The 21,895-nt window shown below is 40.1% G+C and overlaps 1 protein-coding gene across 2 annotated transcripts in view; it reads right to left on the reverse strand.

Annotated features, from left to right (window-relative positions):
* Nucleotides 1-570: 570 nt before the first annotated feature.
* The window catches only part of PPME1 (protein phosphatase methylesterase 1), a 64,988-nt gene continuing 43,663 nt past the window's right edge, over nucleotides 571-21,895 (reverse strand). For both annotated transcript variants that reach the window (XM_082749761.1, XM_082749762.1), the window contains 6 exons: nucleotides 18,551-18,674; nucleotides 9,557-9,686; nucleotides 8,441-8,485; nucleotides 3,779-3,843; nucleotides 3,103-3,170; nucleotides 571-1,792 (listed from right to left, as the gene is read on the reverse strand). In XM_082749761.1, the coding sequence (XP_082605887.1) occupies nucleotides 1,774-1,792; nucleotides 3,103-3,170; nucleotides 3,779-3,843; nucleotides 8,441-8,485; nucleotides 9,557-9,686; nucleotides 18,551-18,674 (451 nt within the window). In that variant the 3' untranslated portion in view covers nucleotides 571-1,773. The remainder of the gene's footprint in view (nucleotides 1,793-3,102; nucleotides 3,171-3,778; nucleotides 3,844-8,440; nucleotides 8,486-9,556; nucleotides 9,687-18,550; nucleotides 18,675-21,895) is intronic.

Genomic DNA, 21,895 nt, shown 5'->3' on the forward strand with positions numbered 1-21,895 from the left:
GTTTGGCGGTAAGCTGGATAAAGGTGTGAGAGAGGGCGCCATCTAGAGAGCTCAGCTGGTTTGGACAATAGAGAGATGGTACCTCACCACCTGCTGAGCAAGGAAACACGGAGGAAGAACAAGTTTTAAGGAGAAGGTGAGTTTAGTTTTGGGAGTGGCCAGGATGAGTGGCTTTTGGTCATCCAGGAGAGATAGGAGGTAGATGGACTTAAGCATCTAGAGCTCAGGAGATGATCTGGATTGTGGGCAAAGTTGGGGTGTTGGCAGATGTGAAGCCGTGAGTGTCGGACCTCACATAAACAGTGCATAGACTGTCCTGTTCTGGGCCAAAGTCGATAGAGCACATCACTGGAAGAATGGGATGGGAATCCAGGTCTCCCTGGCTGTAGCAGAGGCTGGCTCTGCCCATTCCACTGGCCATTCTGGATGTGAGGAGCAGGCAGAGCCCAAGATGCTGATGGGCTCAGGAAAGGGGTTTCTGGACACCTATGATGACTAAATCCAAGAAACTGTCCCCTGTTCCCAGATCAGTAAAAATAAGGACAACTCCACGGAGAAAGACAAGATCAATAAAGGTTGGGAGCTATTTATTCTTTTTAAACAAGGTCATAAATAACAAAGAAACAAAGTAGGTCCCAGACTCTGGACCGTGCAGCAGGACAGGGATAGGAAGTTGTTGGGTGGAAAGGTGGAGGGGCTACGCATCACCTAAGACAGTCACAGAAAAGATGGGCTGCAGGAGACTGCCCCTTCCTGCCCTTGGAAATGGCGTGCCTGGGCAGCAGGGGGAGGCCGCACGGCTGTGATGAGGCAGCTGGAAGAGGGCACAGATTGAGGATGCTGGGCTGTACTGTTTCTCTGAAGAGTGACATGGAAACCACAAATGGTGAAGATAAGCTGTGGGTCTAGAAGAGGCAAGTGGGCACTCTGCACACCTCCAGGGACCAATTATGGAAATGGTTAAATTTGATTCTTAAAAACAACTCCACAGGCTTTAGCCTATGGCTTTGTGCAAGGGCTGTATTAAACCTGGGTTGCTCTGTGGCAGGTGAGGGCTCAAGAGGCCCCTGGAGCAGCCTGGCCTCAGCCCAGGGCAGGTGCCCAGACATGTGGGAGAGGGACAGTGGGCTCTCCGCAGATGGGAGGCCATGTGCTTGGACTGACTGGACCTGATTTTCAGGCTGGTTTCTTGTGATGCTATCCACCACCCCTCCCTATTCCTAAGGATGGCATCCTGGCCTCTCTGGGTCTTCCAAGCCTGGAAGAGTAAGACTGGGATAAAAAGGTACCTGACTGGCATTTTATTTGAAAGGGGGAAAAAAAGGACCACCCTGTGCATGGTCCATCCCATGAGGTAGGGCAGGACCACGCCAAGAACAATCTCAAGGAATGGAGGTCCCTGAGCCTGGAGAGACATTTGGACCCAGGTGCACTGCCTAATACCAGGAATAGGGGCCCAGGGTGGCATTTCTGATGGAGGCTTCACCCTAGGCAAGGCAGGGAGAATAGGTAGGGGCTACCCCTGAACAGGGAAGGGATGGGAGTTGGGGAGCCTTGGACTAAGGAGGTCGAGGTTGGTCAAAGGCCCTGGATAACAATGCTTTCGGCAGGAATACACAAAAGGGTTTGTACATCTGGGGAAGCCCGTCGATAGGGAGCCGGTGTCACATGGTCGGGCAGGATGGTGAGGAGGAGACAGCGGCATCACAGTGGCCTCTGGTGCGATGTATTTACAACAGAGCTCAATGTTGGGGAGGGACGGACAGCAGGTTACTAACAGCCAGGAAACACACTGTGAAGAGTGGGAAGAGATAGGAAAACAAATGTGACCATTACTAGCTTTCCCCTCCTCGCCCCTTCTCCTCCAGGAAGCCCAGGACCCTCATGACCACCAAGGCCCTTGCAGATCTGTCCAACCTCTCCATAGCCCCATCCAGGTCTAGACACGGGCTCTGCTCTCTGTGAGCTGGTGATGTGACCAAATGGTCCAGGGGCTTCAAACACTACTAACAAGAAAAACTTCAGTTTTTCCTTTTGTTTTCTGGGGTCCATCAATAATTAGTTGCTTGAGGGGTGGTTTGGCATGAGGGAATCACTTGTGTGGCTCACTGTACCAGGCTCCTGTCATCATTGCCAATGCCTATTCTGCCCTGCCACCTTCACCTCCCAGGTCCTGGCATTCAGAGTCCTCTAACGCAGGAGCAATTTCTTTTCTCCAACATTTCTTCTTCGAATTCCTGAGGGTAGGGAACCAGTTCCCCTGGACTCTCACCAAAATCAGACAGGAGAACTATCCCCCTAGCAGGTTTATGACTCAGTAGGCTCATGGGCGCTCTGGGGTCAGGCATACTGTGGCACAGACCATAAGTTCCCTAAAATGGGGCCAGGACAGTGTGGTTTGGGTAATCTTGTCTCTTCCTCCTCCTCAACAAAGAGTCTGTGTCTCCCTACTCAGAAGAGCTTTCTAAAATGAGAGGTATTTTTCCTTCACACTAGTGTTTCTCAACTGTGAGTGATTTTGTCTCCCTTTAAGCATTTGGTAACATCTGAAGATATTCTTATCACAACTTGTGTGTGTGTATGTGGGAGTGCTACTGGTTTCTAGTGCATAGAGGCTAGGGACGCTGTCAAACAACCTATAATACACAGGACAGGCCCCCAAATGTCAACAGTGCTAAGGTTGAAAACCCTGTTCTGGATCTCTCCACAGTATCCATGGCCTGCCCAGCCTTCCTCGGCAGCAGAGGAGAAGGCAAACAGAATCCTAAGAGTCTGGAAGAAGATGGAGTCCCATCCTAGCCTCCTCAGAGAAGGAGGCACCTCAGGAAGTGGGAGGACTTCTTTAAGAAGTGGGGTGGAGTGGGGACTAGGCACAATTTAATCTCAGTTCAGCAACAACCCATTGGACCAAAGTACACAGAAACAACCCACCATGGGTTTATAGAAACACATGTGCTGGGCTCTGTGTTGAGGAGGAAGAAGAAAGGCATGGTGACCCAAACCAGGCAGGGGTAAGGAAGAGATATTTACAATGCTGCAAATATCTTTTTGTTGGAGTTGGTCAGCACTGCTGGGCTCCTTAAACCTCTGTTACTTCCTTACCATTGGAATCCACCGATGGGCTCTGCAAACCTGTGCCGGATCAGGAAAGTGGCAACAGCTTCGGCTACCTGGAAAAGGGAGAGAGATTCCAGGCTATATGATGTTTAGCAATGGGGATCGGCTTTGGAGGTCCTGCGGGCTTCTACTGGAAGGTTAGGCTGTATAGTGGACTCATGGATCTTAGAGGTCTGAGAAGCTGAAAGTCTGGCAGGGCTAGAAGACTCCCCCACCATCCTTGCCAAATACAGCTCCAGAGAAGTCAAGAGGAATGCTGTGAGGGCTTATTTATCCCCTGACACTTACAAAGCATCTTATTCTATAGGAGTGCATATTAACTTCCAACTGTGACCGTAGTTTCAGGAGCAGTTTCTATCCCAATTTTTCCTTCTTCCACATGGCTTTTGGGCTAAGGAGAGGGGTAGAGCTTCAGATCTTAACCAGAGCACCCTGGGGTGAAACTATGGGATACCAGTGGTTCCTCAGTCCATACAAAGAAACCCAAGACCATAGCAGCTGCCAGGAAGAGGTCTGGGGAGATGGTGGAGTTATATCTGAATAGGCGCCACAGTAGCTGCTACAGGCAACTCAGCCTGACTCAGAGGCTTGTACTATTTTCTGTGAGACAAAAGGTGACTCTCACAGCTGTCCCTTTATAGTCACAGAGCACCAGACTCACCTTGTCTGGGGCATCCTCATGGACAGCATGGCCACACTGGGGTAGGACCTGCATCTGGAACTTTCCTGGAAAGGAAACAAATCTAGGTGACCTCAGGGACTAAAACGGCCCTCTCCTTACCACCTCTGTGGTCTCAGAGGCTACTTCAGGAGTCCAGTACCTTCCTATCTACTCCCGTCCTTAATAGTCTGAACCCTGTTACCAAGGTTTGAGGTAGATGGTAATATTTGCAGTTACAACCTTGTGCAAATGACTTTCCCTTCATTTTTAACTTTGGCAACTATTTAGCATGCATTTACTTTGAGCCAGCCACAGGAAGGTTCCCGTTTTCAGGGGTTTTATAGTCTAGAAGGGGAACACAAAAGACAACATTTTATTTATTTATTATTTTTATTTTTTATATTTTTATTATTTTTAAAGATTTTTTATTACTTATTTATTTATTTTATTTTTAAGATTTTATTATTTATTTTTGAAAAGATTTTATTTATTTATTTGACAGAGAGACATAGCAAGAGAGGGAACACAAGTGGGGAAGTGGGAGAGGGAGAAGCAGCCTTCCCACCAGGCAGGGAGCCTGATGCAGGGCTCGATCCCAGGACCCTGGGATCTTGACCTGAGCTGAAGGCAGACACTTAACAACCGAGCCATCCAGACATCCCAAAAGACAACATTTTAATGAAGCATGTAGTTCTTATGATAAAACTGAGCACATGGAACTGGAATAACATAGGAAAGAAGGCTTTGCAATCAAATAAAGACACAGGAAAGCTTCCCACACAGAAAAAAAAAATAGTCTACACAAAGGAAAGGAGGATGAAATGATTTTTGTTCCTGGAAATAAAAAGTCTGGCACAGAACTCTTGAGAGTTAACAATGAGGCTGGAGAGGAAAGCAGGGGCCATCAAGGGTTTTGTAAGCTACGTTAAGGATTTTGAAATTTATTATTACAATAGTAAGTTACCATTTAAGTGCTCAACCAAATGCCAGACAGTACTAACCACTTTCTCACTGCCTTGTAGAACACTGTGGCTCACCATGAATGTGATAGCTATTGAGAGTAAAAAGAGATGACAGATAAAGCAAGATCTCTAAGCAGCAGACTAAAGGAAATGGGACCCACAGCTTCCCCTAAGTAAAGAGCAGACTCTCAGAGCCTGAAAGGCTCCATTTACAAAACAAGGCAGAATGCTCTGGAAGTCCTTTGGGTCATCATGTTCCAGGATTCCTAACCCAGTTACAAAGTGTTTTAAGATTTTCTCAAAATACTCTTCTATCCATTTTTTAAGTTGATTCTCAAATCTACCCCATAAAATTGAACAGGATAAATACTGAATTTCTTTTCTGAGATGATGAGATTAATATCATGGTTAGTGAAGTAATTTGCCCAAGGCTGCTTATTTATTTTTTTTTTTAAAGTGTTTATTTATTTGTCTCAGAGAGAGAGAGCGAGCTAGCACACAAGCAGGCAGAGTGGCAGGTAGAGGCAGAGAGAGAAGCAGGCTCCCTGACAAACAAGGAGCCCAATGCAGGACTGGATCCCAGGACCCTGGGATCATGACCTGAGCTGAAAGCAGCGGTTTAAACCACTGAACCACCCAGGCATCCCCCTGCTTATTTAATTAGTAGAGGAACTATGACTATTCTATTCAGTGAGGCCCAGCTCATGCCCTTCCTCTTGCAGTAGTGTGCCCCGGGGGCTCCGGCCTATTCCATCCTAGTCCCTTCTCTGATCCCTCTCTCTCTTTTTTAAAAGGTTTTATTTATTTGAGCAAGAGAGTGAGAGAGAGCATGAGAGGAAAGAAGATCAGAGGGAGAAGTAGACTCTCCGCAGAGTTGGGAGCCCGATGCGGGACTTGATCCCAGGACTCCAGGATCGTGACCTGAGCCAAAGGCAGTGGCTTAACCAACTGAACCACATAGGTGCCCTCTCTTTTATCTCTTAATGTACTACGGCTAATATATTTGGATTGAAACACAGAGCAACTTGTGCCCTGCTTGTTTTGTAAGCTTGTATTTTATGCCACTGGTGCTTGCCTTCCCAGGAGCATGACAACACTTCTGTAAGAACAGAGCCTAATATCAACAGGAACCAGCACAGGACTAGACACTGAATAAGTGTTAGTAAGTCTCTCTCTTTTTTTTTTAAGATTTTATTTATTTATTTGACACACAGAGATCACAGGTAGGCAGAGAGGCAGGCAGGCAGAGAGAGAGGAGGAAGCAGGCTCCCTGCAGAGCAGAGAGCCCGATGTGGGGCTCAATCCCAGTACCCTGGGACCACGACCTGAGCCGAAGGCAGAGGTTTTAACCCACTGAGCCACCCAGGCGCCCCAAGTGTTAGTTAAGTCTTAAATGGATAATTGAGTGAATGACCTGAAAACACTTACAATTCCAACCACCCTGGGCTTGATGTCTAGGGATGAATTTTTTGTTTCTCTTTGGAAGAGTGGATATAAAGAATCAGAGAGAATGCACACACACTAACACTAATAACGTGCCTTGTACACATAAAATAATGATTATGGGTAATCCTCACAATTATTCTATGAAGTGGGCATATTTCCAAACCCTTCCCTCTCATCTTACAGAACATTAGGTTCAGACAGCCTAAATTATTTACCCAAGTTGCATCATGAATGAGTGCTAGGTTTCTAGGAATCCATTAACTAATTCAGCAGGTTTAAACAGTGCTGGAAAGACTGTGGTTTGGAATCTATGACAATTTGGCCATTTCCCTTTGTCTTATGGGATGTCCCTCATTCCAGCCATTTACTTTCTATATTCATGGGATGCTCTGGAAGAAAAGGTAGTCTTGGCATAAACCTTATTGGGGAAATGGCAGGGCATCTCATGAGGAATCATGAGTACTTCCTGGATATAATGAAGCCATCATTTGTCAGACTCTTACTTCACATGTATTTTCGCATTTAAACACCATGCAAATGTATTCAGATACAGCATTATTTCTCTTTTACAGATGAAGAAACTCAGGATTAAAGAAGTTCATTCAGGCCACAATTCTAGTAACTGTGACTCAAAGCCAGGACTGTTTGATTCCAAGGCTGGTGACCAACAATGGTTTCAAATGCTATTCCAGTCCAGCTCAACTGCTTTCAGATAGTCTCAGGGGCCATATCTATTCTGCCTGTCTAGCATCAAGCATAGATCTTATATAGAAAAACTGCTTAGGAAAGGTTTGCTTGAACTGAATGTAAGGAAAGATGTCTAAACTCAGAATTACCAACATAAGTGCCATAAAACGCTCACTGCCCCAGTTCATAATCTTCCTCCAGGCTTCAGATACTATGTAGTTGGAGGAATAGGGTAGGAGTGCCTGGGTCCAGAATGTAATAAATCATTCAGGAGCCTTTGAACAACTGTTGTTTAGAAATATAGCCCCCCCTTTTCTGTGGGGAGCCTGAGGACAGCTCAAAGAACAGTTTGAGACCATAAACACCCAAGTAGATACGTCCAGTAGGTTTTACATATGGGCCAGGTCTGGAGCTCAGGAGAGAGGTATGAGTTGGACATTTAGCTTTGGGAATTATAAGGGTATAAATAAAAGCCATGAGATTGCCCAGAGAGAGTAAGCAGGGGAAAAAAAGGGAGGTCAAGAACAGAATCTGTTTAAGCCTGAAACCTTGACTTGGGAGTTAGCACTTCTTCTTCCCATAACCTAAAAGATACCAATGCCTATTGATTTCATCTTTACCACACCTTTCATCCATACCAAAGCAAGAGCCTCCACAAAATTGGTCCCACAGCCTCCACTTCCATCCGGACAACACACCTGGATCTGTGCACAATATGTTACTTTTCTACTCATTATAATTCATGATCTCTGTGAAGTTGCCATCAACTTTCTCCTTTTATAGACTGAGAAAACTAAAGCTAAGGCAGGTCAAATAACTTGCCTGGGGTCATAAAATAAGTAAGAAAGAAGTACTACTCCCAACCTCAGAGTCTTTGCTTTTGCCACCTCACCATGCTGTCTTCTAAACATAGTTTACATCTTTTTGCATTCCAATCATCCTGGACATTTCTCTTTCCTAAGAATTCCAACAATGATAAAAATACTGATCAGTATTCAGAATATCTCCTACACAATAATTTATATTTATAGGGTACTTTATGGTTTATAATGAACTCTGCCAAGACAGAGCCATATTTTAGTCCTTACAACCCTGAGATGTAGATGGGAGTTAAGTCCCATTTTTAGATGGAGGAAAAAAACTGAAGCTCAGAAAATGGAAATATTTGGGTCAGGACTGGATATTGATGTCATCAAGTATGGGGTTAACTCTAAAGCTCATGCTCTTTCCATTGCACTTCACCATCTCAGAACATTAATTTCCACATGACTCTGTCCTCAGAGAAGGACCTAGGAACGTAATTTCTTTTCTTTCTTTTTTTTTTTTTTAAGATTTATTTACTTACTAGAGAGACAGAGAGAGTGTGCATGTGCACACATAAGCATGAGTGGGAGGAAGAGCAGAGTGAGAGACAGAGAGCCCAAGCTGATTCCCCACTAAGCATGGAGCCCAACATGGAGCTCAACCTCACGACCCTGAGATCACGAACTGAACTGAAATCACAAGTGGGACGCTTAATTGACTGAGTCACCCAGGCATCCCGGGACATAATTTCTTGATTACTTACCTTGCATTTGGCCAATAGTCAGATCCTTATCCAATCTATCAACACCTAGAACAAAACAGGAGAATCCAGAAGTAGTTTACTAGAAAAGGTTGTAGGAAACAGGTTTTGCTGTTCAAGTATGAAGTAACAATTGTTACAAAGTTGTAAACATTATGACACTCTCAATTCACATTAATCCCAATCCTAACTCCTTGAGGGTATATAGTCACCACATGAAACTTTCCAGAATGAGAGTCCCCTGCAATCTTTTTGGTCACTTAAACTGATTAATGAAAATAGGGTTTTACTTTTTAAAATTTCCATTATACTCGGAATATCTTTACACCACTCTGGAGAACTTGAACTTAACCAGGGATTGATGGCAGGCCAGAATTAAGTTACTCCAGATGGATGCTTTTGCTTAGTTAAGTTTAGGGATTTGGTGTGGAGAGGAGAGGAATACAAATGAGTGAGCATGGTACTTTATTTGGAAGCTACTACCCATGTAGGAGTAGTTTTGTTTTTTGTTTTTCAGATTTTATTTATTTATTTGAGAGAGAGTGAGCAAGTGACCATAGGGGAGGAGGACGGGCAGAGGCAGAGGAAGAAGCAGACTCCCTATGGTGTTTAATCCCAGGACTCCCCGATATCATGATTGGAGCTAAGGGCAGACGCTTAACTGACTGAGCCACCCAGGCGCCCCATGTGGTGAATAGTTTTAACAAGGACCTACTCAGAAGATAATATACCTACACTGCTATGGACTGAACTGTATCCTTCCCGTCATTCATATGCTGAAGGCCTATTCCACAATGTGACCACATTTGCAGATATGGAAATAATTAAGATTAAATGGGGTCATATGTGTAGGGTCTTCATATGACAGAATTAGTGTCCTTTTAAGAATAAACACCAGAGAGTTTGCTTTCACTCTCTCTGCTGCCACGTAAGGACACAGTGAGAGGGCAGTTGTCTGCAAGCCAGTAAGAAAGCTCCCACCAGAACTTGACTGTGCCGATACCCTGCTCTCAGACGTCCAGCCTCCAGAACTGTGAGAAAATGAATTTGTTGTTTAAGCACCCAATTTATAATATTTTGTTATGGCAGCCTGGCTAATACACACACATGCACACTTACCAGCCAAGAGCAGCAATTTAGGAATAGGACAACTAAGGAAGAGATTGGATAAGCCTCGGAACCAGCCATCCCAGTATTTTTCTGTTTTTGCCAGTTCAATCCTCCAAGTATATGGATGGTCTTTCTTGGTCTGGAGGAAAAGAGCAAGTTCTGAGTCTCTGAGGGCAACCCTTGGAGGAATAGGACAAAAACTAGGTCCCTAGGAAAATGAAAGGGAAGGAAACTAGCACTTACTAAGGTGCTACTAGGTCCCAGACATTTTCATATTCACTTAATCATTGAACAGCTTTGTGATACAGGTTATTGTTGTAATTTCCATGTTTAGATAACTAGAAGTTTACTTTTTACTTCTATTAATTTCAGTGAACTTTGAACTTTCTTAAGATCACAAAGCCAGTAAATCTTATTAATTTCAGTGAACTTTGAACTTTCTTAAGATCACAAAGCCAGTAAATCGTAAGAGACTTAGTTTCTCTTATATCCATTTGACAAAAAGAATATATCCATCAAAAGGATAATTACAAAAAGCACAGTACAGTATAAAAAATATACATACTTATGATATAATATTAAAAGAAAGAATAATATTAAAAGAAAGAAGAAGAGTATAACATGCCATCCACGCGAGGATTACTACTGGATAAATGTGGTACACATAGGGAAAGAACTGGAAGGGAAAACTGAAAATACGTTGATTTGTTGGCAGAGCATTTTTTCTTATGTTCTGATAATGGTATGTTCCTGCAATAGTAATCTGAAAAAGGAAATCTGGCACAAATATTACAAAATGTATTTGTTAAATCCCTATATATACTAGACAGGCACAGAGTATGTACTCATCAAATACAAGATGAACAAATAAATGATTCTCTATAGTTTTCTGCATCACTGAAAATTTTAAATATTATAAATGAAATAAATAATTGGGATCCTGCAGTAGCCACAATATGAAAATCTGGAAGTGAACATGAGATAGCAACATATTGTGTTAGAGAGCACTGGATGGATGTCCATAGTAGCCCAAGTGATCTACAGATCCTTATCATAACAATCCTTATCAAAATCCAAATGACATTCTTGCAAAATAGAAAAATTCATAAAAAATCCATATAGAATCTCAAGGGACACCAAATAGCAAAACAATTTTTTTAAAAAGAATAAAATTGGAAGACACATGCTTCTAATTTCAAAACATATTATAAAGCTACAGTAATCAAAACAGTATGGTACTGTTATAAAGACAGAGACCAATGGAATACACAAGAGAACCCAGAAATAAACAACAAGGGTCCAAGATGACTCAATGGAGAAAGAACAGTCTTTTCAGCAAATGGTGTTGGAAAAACTGGATATCCACATGCAAAGAATGAAGCTGGACAATACACAAATTTAACTCAAATGGGTTAAAGACCTATATATTAAGACCCAAAACTGTAAAACTTCTAGAAGATAACAGAGGAAAGCATCATATAGCTTTTCATGACATTGAATTTGACAATGATTTTTTTGGCTATGACACCAAAAGAAAAGGCAACAAAAGCAAAAATAGATAAATGGACTACACTAAACATAAAAACTTCTGTGCCTCAAAGAACACAATCAACAGAGTGACAAGACGTTGTACAGAATGGGAGAAAATATCTGCAAATCATATCTATGATAAGGGGTTAATATTCAGAATATATAAAGAATTCCTACTATTCAGTAACAAAAAAATGAAATGACCTGATTAAAAAATGGGCAATGGACATGAGGAGACATTTCTCCAAAGAGGATATACAAATGGCCAATAAGTACATGAAAAGAAACTCAACAACACTATTAGGGAAATGCAAATCAAAACCACAATGAGATATCACTTTATACCCATTAGGATGGCTATTTTCAAAAAAGACAAAATAACAAGCATTGGCAAAGATGTGGAGAAACTAGAACACTTGGGGCGCTGTAGGTGGGATTACACAATGATATAATCACTATGAAGACAGCATGGCAGTTATTCAAAAATTAAAAGTAAAACTATCATATGATCCAGCAATCTTATTTCTGGGTATACAGCCAGAAGTGAAAGCAGGGTCTTGAGGAGGAGATATTTGCAGACCCATGTTCATGAGCATCATTATTCACAACAGTCAAGAGAAGTAAGCAGTATCTATCGATGGATGAATGGATAAACAAAATGTGCTATATACATATTATTTAGCCTTAAAGAAGGAAATCCGGTCACATGCTACAACAGAGAGGAAACTTGAGACATTGTGTTAACTAAAATAAACCAGTCACAAAAAGACAAACACTGGTTCTACTTCTATGAGGTATCTAATGTAGTGGAATTCATAGAAAGTAAAATGGCAGGAATGGGAGGAAAGGGAAATTGTTTAATGAGTACAGAGTTTTAGAAAAAGCTCTGGAGATGTTTTACCACAATACAAACGATACTTAACTGTACACTTAAAAATGAGTAAGGTGGTAAATTTTGTTATGTGTTTTTTACCAAAATAAAAAAAAAAAGAAAAAGAAAGAAAAAGATCACTGGACGGATATTCAGGAAACTTGCATCTTCCCAGTCTCAATAAACAATGCATGTGCAACACAATTAACAAGCCACTTCTAGTAGATTCCACTATCAGAGACAGGAAGACCCTCCTAAATGTACACTGTACTTCATAAGCAAATGACTAATTTAAGGTAAGGGAACTTCCAAGGATAATAATATTACAAAAAGAAATTTTAAAAGAGGAGTTCAAGTCTTAAAAAATGTAAAAACGAAGAAAAAAAAGCCTGGATAGAATTAGAGTTGCTCCTGTATTTACGGTGATAATACTATATCCTTTCTCTGGAGAGCTGGATCATGAAGTTAATTTAGTTTAGATCCCTTCCTCTGACAAATGGTAATAAAACAGAACAATGTAAGAAACAAAACAGATGAATATGGGGGAAATAAAGAGAGGCAAACCATAAAATACTCTTAACTATAGAGAACAAACAGGGTTGCTGGAGGGATGGGTCAAATGGATGAAAGAGATTAAGGAGGACACCTGTGATGAGCATGGGGTATTGTTTATAAGTGACAAATCACTAAATGCTACCCCTGGAACTAGTATTACACTGTATGTTAACTGAAATTTAGATAAAAACTTGAAAAAAGAAAACTAAACAACAACAACAGATCAAGGTAATGAGATCTAACTGTTGGATAGGAGAAGCAGAAAGCTAGCTACCAATCATCCTGAGATGTTCATGTGGGTAGGATATGGTTCTCCACACAAGGGCATCAACCACAGGCTTTGCACTATTCCCAACACCTCACTTGAAAAACATTTAAAAAGATAGGTTTCGTCCAGAGAGGGAGACAAACCTTAAGAAACTCTCGGTCTCAGGAAACAAACTGAGGGTTGCTGGAGTGGAGGGGGTGGGAGGGATGGGGTGGCTGGGTAATGGACACTGGGGAGGGTCTGTGCTATGGTGAGTGCTGTGAATTGTGTAAGACTGATGATTCACAGACCTGTACCCCTGAAACAAATCATACATTCTATGTTAATAGGAAAATGAAATAAAATAAAAAATAAAAAGACAGGTTTTTGTGTTAGTCAGACTTGATTTAATGCAAATTCCAGCTCCATCATCAGCTAATAAACTGTGGATCCCTTGGGAAAGTTACCTAACTTCTTTAAGCCTGTTTTCTTAGTTATAAGGAGCACAACATAAAATCTCAAAGGATTATTGTAAGGATGAACTAAAGATATTCACATACATAAAACAATAGGAACATGGTCTGGCATATAAAAGTAAAAACCAAAATAAAAATCTTTTTTTTAAAGATTTTATTTATTTGACAGAGAGAGAGACATTGAGAGAGGAATAGAAGCGGAGGAGTAGGAGAGGGAGAAATGGGCTTCTAGCTGAGCAGGGAGCCTGATGTGGGGCCCAATCCCAGGACCTTGGTATCATGACCTGAGCCGAAGGCAGATGTTTAACGACTGAGCCACCCAGCTGCCTGCCAAAATAAAAATCTTAAGAATACAGGATTTCTATAATCTTGAAAAATAAGAGCAAAGCTGGAGGACTTACACTTCCTGATTTCAAAACTTGCTATGAAGCAACAATAATGTAGACAGTGGCACTTGCATAATGATAAGACATATTTTGGCAAAACAGAATTGAAAGTCCAGAGATAAACTCTGGCATTTATGGTCATTTGATTTCCAAAAAGGCATACAAGATAATTAAATGGGAAAGTGGGGTTTTAGCAACAAATGGTCTTGGGACAGCTGGACATCCACATGCAAAAGAATGAAGTTACATCTCCTACCCTCGTACTATACACAAAAATTAACTCAAAATGGATCATAGACCTAAATATAAGAGCTAAAACTAGAAACTAAAACTAGAAACCTAAATATAAGAGCTAAAACTAGAAAATATTTGCAATGAGGGACTTGTATCTAGAATATACAAGAATTCTTATAATTCAGAAATAAAAAGACAAAACACCCTCTTGCAAAATGGGCACAGTATCTGAATATATATTTCTCCAGAGAAGAAATGGGCAAGAAGCCCATGAAAAGATGTTCAACGTTAACAGTCATCAGGAAAATGTAAATCAAAGCCACAATGAGATACTACTTCATACCCATTAGGATTTAATCAAATCAAATCATTAGGATATAATAAAAAAGAGAGACAATATTACAAATGCTAACAAAGTTGCAGAAAAATGGAACACTCAAGACACTGGTAGTGGGAATATAAAATGTTACAGGCACTTTGGAAAATAGTCTGGCTATTTCTCAAATGATTAAACACAGAAATAGCATCCAGCAATCCACTGGTTGGTGCATACCCAAGAAAAATAAAAACCTATGCCCACACAGAAACTTGTACACAAATGTTTGGACAAGCAATATTCATAACAGACAAAAAGTGAAAACAATCCAAATGTCCAATGACTGATTAATGGATAAAAAAAGTGGTTTATCCCTACAAAGGAATATTACTCAGCCACAAATAGGAATAAAGCACTGATACATGGTATAATAAGGATGAACCTTGAAAACATTATGGTAAGGTAAAAGAAACCAGCCACAGGACTGTATATTCATTTATATTAAATGTCCAGATTAGGCAATTCTACAGAGACGGAAAGATTAGTGGATGCCTAGGGCGGACGTTGGGGAGAAATGGGAGTGACTGCAAACAGGTACAGTATTTTTTTTTTTTTTAAGATTTTATTTATTTATTTGAGAGAGAGGCAGTGAGAGAGAGCATGAGCGAGGAGAAGGTCAGAGAGAGTAGCAGACTCCCTGTGGAGCGGGGAGCCCAATGCGGGACTTGATCCCGGGACTCCAGGATCATGACCTGAGCTGAAGGCAGTTGTCCAACCAACTGAGCCACCCAGGCATCCCCAGGTACAGCATTTTTTTAAAAAAAGTGATGTAAATGTCCTTTTTTTTTTTTTTTAAAGTTTTATTTATTTGACAGAGAGATAGAAGGCACAAGTAGGAAGAGGGGCAGGCAGAGCGAGAGGGAGAAGCAGGCTCTCTCCACCAAGCAGGAAGCTCGATGCAGGGCTCAATCCCAGGACCCTGGGATGATGACCTGAGCTGAAAGCAGCCACTTAACCGACTGAGCCACCCAGGAGCCCCGATGTATATGTTCTAAAATAAGATTGTTATGATGGTTACACAAGTCTGTGAATCTACTAACAACCACTGAATTGTACACTTTGGATGAGTTACCTTTCAATAAAGCAGTTTTAAAAAAGGATATTTATGCATAAAGGAATACCTCCTGGACAACTGAAGTTTATTCCCTTAAGGACCAAAGGTTAAAGTTTCCCTCTTCTTTTCTGTATTTTAATCATATTGTATTAGACATCACCCCTCACTGCCAATGTGTATCTTGTCTTTTTTTTTTTTTTTTTTTATCTTGTCTTTTTTTACACGGCGAAATGGATGCAACAGAACTCTTGTGTATGTCTCAGGATCATTTCAAACACCACTTTTCATATTAGTTAAAACACAGAAATCCCCTAAGGGCTAATGGGCTCTACGTGGCTCCTGGCTACCATGCTTTAGAAGCTGTGACTGTTCTTGTTGTTGTAGTTGTTAAATTTAATTTATATTATTAATATTTTCTGTCATTTTAGTTATTTTTTTTTACTGAGATATAATCACCATATAACACTGTGTTGGTTTAAGGTGTACAATGTGTTGACTTGACACATTTATATACTGCGATATGCAACACCATAGTGATTGCTAACACCTCTATCATACCACAGAATTATAAATTCTTTTGTACTAGAATAATTAAGACCTAGTCTCTTAGCAACATTGAAGTTTATAATACAGTATTGCTGCCTATAATTATTATGCTGTGCATTAGATCTCCAGGATCTGTTTATCTACTAGTTATAAGAAGTAGTTTGTGTTGTTTGGGGTTTATGTCCTTCCTCAAGGGCAGACTGTTTTAGCTGTACGCCTTATTGCCTCATGTGTTTCAGTCTGACCTTCTAACAAAACTGCTGGAGTTTACTAAACTCCATATAACTGGGCGTATAAAATAATTACAAAGGAAAAATGAGCTGGAATTAAAAACCAAAGGATCTGGATGTGTTTTAGCACCAACATTTATAAGGTGTTCATAGGCAAGAATCTGTACCTCAGTTGTAAAACAGTGATAATATCTACAATACAGTTAAAATGAGAACTAGGGATGATAAATGTGATTTACTTAGTATAGCTCCCAGCACATAAAAGGCAAAAAGTAATTAGCAGTTTGTATCAGAGTCTCAGATCTACTAAATATTAATTACTTGATTACTTTGGAAACGTCTCTTCTCTCTATCTCTGTGTCTCAGTTTCTACACTGTTATCATGGGAGAGATCTCACCTCACCAAGTGTAGGAAGGGCAAATTAATCATGCACTGTTTATATTTTTGTAAATTCCAAAGAGGTACAAACAATTATTTATTGATCTTAAGGATGACAAAAGATCATCGTTAAATGAAAAAATCTGTTTTTAAAAAATGTACAGTTGATGCTTAAACAATATAGGTTTGGACTGTGCAGGTCCACTTATATGTGGATTTGGAAACAGTACAGTACTACAAATTTATTTTCTCCTCTTCATGATTTTCTCAAGAACATTTCTTTTTGTCTAGCTACTTTATTATAAGAGTATAGTATTTAATAAATATAAATAAACAAATTATATATTAATCACTATTTATATTATTGGCAAGGCTTCTGGTCAACAGTAGGCTATTAGTGATTATGTTTTTAGGGAGCCAAAAGTTATAGTAGTTTGGTTTTTTTTCTTGACAGAGAGAGAGCACATGTGTGGGGTGGGGGTGTGCATAGAGGGGCAGAAGGAGAAGGATAGAAACCATTTTAGGCAGACTCATGACCAGTGTGAGGCCCCACCAGTGGCTCAATTTCATGACCCTAAGATTGTGACCTGAGGTGAAATCAAGAGTCAGATGTTTACCTATCTGAGCCACCCAGGCACCCCAAAAGTTATAGTTGGATTTTTGATGGTGTTGGGGGATCAGTGACCCTACCCCCCATATTGTTCAGGACTCAATTGTCCTCTCCTCCTTGCTAATAGTAGCATCTCCAAACATAAGGGACTCTGGGGTATACACTGAATCCATTACTTGCCATTAGTAAGGTATTTATAATCCATCCCCAAAAGTCTGCTCCTCAGGCTCACTAACCATTTCAAGAAAAAAAAATCCTTTCCCACTACTATCTTCAAATCAAGTGTTCAATAAGAAGTCACACAACACTTGCTACACACACACACCCAAGCTAAATGCTGAGGGGAATTCAAAATACAGAGGTTATTTTGTTGGGAGACAACACTTGCACATTAGAGGACACTGAATCTGCATTCTAGGGATGACTACAGGAGACCATAGTATCTCTGAATGGGGTTTATGAAAAATAATTCTATGACTTAGCGACAACTTTATTTATTTAAAAAAAAAAGATTAAATTTTTAATTTATTTGACAGGCAGAGATCACAAGTAGGCAGAGAGGCAAGTAGAGAGAGAGAGAGAGGGAAGCAGGCTCCCCGCTGATCAGAGAACCCGATGCGGGGCTCGATCCCAGGACCCCGAGATCATGACCTGAGCTGAAGGCAGTAGCCTAACCCACTAAGCCACCCAGGCACCCTTAGCCACAACTTTAAAACAGAAAGTGCTAAGTTATGTCAGGGACCCTGGCTGGCTCAGTTGGTAGAGCACCCAACTCCTGATCTCAGGATCATGAGTTTGAGCCCCACATCAGGTATACAGATTACTTAAACTTATTTAAACAAATAAACAACCCAAAAAGTGCTAAGTTATGTCATATAGATCTTCAGTGGTATACTGGAGAAGGACTGATAGAAAATGAGGTCAGAAAACTTCCCCAAAGAAATACACTTTGAAAGATGAGTAAGATCTGATGGACTTAGCATAGACTAGTGGGAAATCAGATTTTCTCAAGAGATAAACCATAGGAACAGAAATATATATATATTTTTAATATTTTATTTATTTGTCAGAGAGAGAGGGAGAGAGAGCGAGCACAGGCGGACAGAATAGCAGACAGAGGCAGAGGGAGAAGCAGGCTCCCTGCCAAGCAAGGAGCCCGATGTGGGACTCGATCCCAGGACGCTGGGATCATGACCTGAGCCGAAGGCAGCGGCTTAACCCACTGAGCCACCCAGGCGTCCCAGGAACAGAAATATTAAGGTGAGAAAGAATCTGATGAGAGAGCAGTCTTTTTGAGTGTAGGGTATATAAATTTTATGTTCCAATTTGTTAAAGTTATCTACAAGTGCCTTATATCTTATTGTTAACCTAAATAGCTATTATGATAACTTCTTCACCACCTAAAATATCTAGGGGTGAACAAAAAGAATATGTCACCCCACTTTCCCACCCCCACACACTCTAAACCTTCATTGCCCCAACCTTCCAAGAATGCCAGCTTTTACTCACCTCCATGTCATCTTCCTTTTTCCTCTTGTTTACGGACTCACTTCCTTCTTCGTCTTCTTCCTCTTCCTCTATGATTCCTTCCACTATAGATTTTGAGCCTTCTGGACTTGTAATTCCTTCACACCTAGGTGGTTTGTTTGTTTGTTTTTAAGTGCTATCATACATCTTTCTTTTATACATAAATTATCTCAGAGATACAGGTTCTTATAGGCTTTTATAATCAAATGTCAGTTAAAGCTTAATGCTTTGGGGAGAAGGAGGATGTAAACAATGTGCATTTTAAAGTGTGTGAAAATAGACCAGGGCTGTGGAAAGTCATGGCCATGGAAGGTATGACTATATTCCAAGAGCTAGTTTTCCATTCTTACACCAATACTAACCCATAGAAGGGAGTAATCATTTCCTGTGGCATGGTGACCAGAGTTTTATTGACATTATCTTGTAAAAAAATTTCTTAAACGATTCTACGAAGTAGCCTTGAAAAATAAAAAAAAAAATTGTCCAAGATCCCCTGGCTCATTAGTAGATGAGGCTGGAAGGCAAATCCAAGCTGAACTAACTTCAAAGCATGTACCCTGTTTACAGTAGAGCAAGGCTATGCTATTTAAGCACAGTAAAAGGCCCCAACTTTCAATTAGCTGATAGAAACTGACAATTAAATAACCATCGCCAGCTGAACCTTGAGGCTTAGAATATCTGATCCAACCAATTGCTATTATTGTTTCTCCTCTAAAAAACAATCTTTCTTTATTATATAGTTAGGTAGAAAAATCAGTATTATATGAACAGCTGATACTTTAATTCCTTTTAGAAAGAACTTGTTGGAAAAAATACACTGACAATATTAAAGGCAAAAATCCCAAGCGCCTAGGTAGCAGCCAGTACTAAGGTCTGTTCTCCATGATAAAGAAGAATTTGCTATTTTGCCCTTGAAAGGGAGAGAGAAGGGAGGAGAGGAGAGAGAACAAGCAGGATAAAAAGGGACTGGGATAAATTGAAGGGTCACTGAAACTTCAGTGGTGGATTTTTAACAGTGGTAACTTCTCCTTCCTTGTTTCCTCTATTGATCTCAGTAAAGTGTATGTTCACAAAATGTGTTCTATGGGACTTGAGATGTCAAGTTTCATAACTAGGGTTATGAAGTTTCATAACTAGGGTTAAGGTAATATAACAAAGAACATGTGCTTTGGATTTCCACAGCTATGGATTAGGAGGTTCAAGAGATTTCGAGATCTCTTGATCTTCAAGAGATCAAAAAGGGCAGGAAGGTTCTATCTGGTATGTATATGACAACTAAAGCACACACTATATACACAAGTTTACATATTAAGAGAAGACACCACTTAAATTTACATATTAGGTAAAATTTTAAAATCGCTGAACTACCTGAATATAAGTCATATAACTTCCTCACAAAATGCTTTCCCACTACTTAAACAAATCTAATTTCAAAATATTCAGGCATTAAAAAGTGGGCATCCCACAGCTTATTGTGTCTACTAGGTATTGCTACTTGAATTGTACTTTCAGGCCTAAAGTCTATGACACAGGCCTTGAAGTCAAATACACAGGAGACAGAATCTGAGCTCTGTGACTCACTAGCTGTGTGATCCTGGGGAAGCCACTTTACCTTTCTGAACTTCCATTTTCTCACCTACAAAATAATATTTGTCTTAAAGAGGTATCGTAAAGATTAAATGAGATGGTGCAAATGAATCAATGAATCTATGTAATGATCATTAATGGCTACCAACGCTGCAGAAAAGAGACAACCAATAATTACATGCTTCCTAATGGCAGTACCTATTCTTACAAACAAATAAAAAGCCAAAATAACAACAAACAAATCTGAACTTGATCAAATTTCTGAATCTAACTAATAATTTATAGACAATACAGTGAAGAGAGGAACATATTAAATTACACCTTCAGGAATCAATCAGAAAATCCAGATTGTGGGAAATTCTACGGGGCAAAGAACCAGGTCTCTTCAACAATAAATTACAAGGGAAAAAAAAAATGAGACAAAAGTAGAAACTATAAAAGATAAAAGATACTTAAGAGATATATTCTCCCTCCAATTAGTATATATCTACCTTACTGTAATTCTGATTTGATCTAAAAAATATAATCAGTGAGACAATTAGAAATGTGAATACTGAATGGACACTTGATGATATTAAGGAACTATTAAATTTTTTACGTGTAATAATGGTATTGTGATTGGTTTTAAAGTGTGCTCACCATTTAGGGTATCCTCAAATCTTGGAATTTATTTCAAAATATTTTGTAATTAGCGGACAATAAAGGAGCACAGATGAAACAAGACTGGCCATGAGTCAGTAACTGTTGAAAACAGGCAATGTGTATATTGGGGTTCATTGTGTTATTCTACTTTTACATGTTTAAAAATTTCCATAATATAAGATTTTTAAAATGAGAGCATGTATATAAAATACCTGGTACAGTATAAAATATATATACAGTATAAAATAGCTGGTACAGTGCCGTGCCTGGCAAATAGCAGGCATTCAGTAATGCCATTATCATTTTCATCAACTCTCATGCTCTTGTTCTGCTGGGCAACATTTTCTCAATTCATCTAAAGTTTATTTTGTAACCACAAAGCAATACTCAAGACTCATGTAACCCTATCCAAGAAGATCAGCTGGGCTAAAGTAATCTTTTTTTTTTTTTTTTAAGATTTTATTTATTTGACAGACAGAGGTCACAAGAGAGGCAGGCAGGGGTGGGGGGTAGGAAGCAGGCTCCTTGCTGAGCAGAGAGCCCGATGCAGGGCTAGATCCCAGGACCCTGGGATCATAACCTGAGCTAAAGGCAGAGGCTTTTAACTCACTGAGCCACCCAGGTGCCCCAAAGGCTAAAGTAATCTTAGCTTAGCCTTAGAATCTGGCTTTCACTTAGGCTACACTAAAACTTTTATAGTGTGATTTCCTTACAATCAGGTTTGGCTAAGAAGGAGACTGTTACCAGAATAAAGCCATAGCTTCTAACACTAGAGAAGACACTTAATTTTTAATCTCCATTCTCTGGGATTCTTCACCTTTTAAGACCCAGAGTTGCAATAAAGAGGTAATCCTGTATCATATAGGCTTTGGGATTTCTTTTAAAAAAAAGAAAGAAAGAAAGAAATAGAAAAGAAAAGCTATGAGGCTAGTTCAATTGAACTCATTTGCAAAAATTATCTAGAATTGGGGGTATAGCTCAAGGGTAGAGCATTTGACTGCAAAGGCATTCAGGATGGTAGGACAGGTGTATAACAAAAAGCAATCTGTAATTCCCTCACCATGTTTCAGTCTCTAACCAGCCCAACAGGGAAAAATA

The sequence above is a fragment of the Mustela nivalis genome (genome assembly GCF_964662115.1).
Source record: "Mustela nivalis genome assembly, chromosome: 9".
NCBI classification, from domain to species: Eukaryota; Metazoa; Chordata; class Mammalia; order Carnivora; family Mustelidae; genus Mustela; species Mustela nivalis.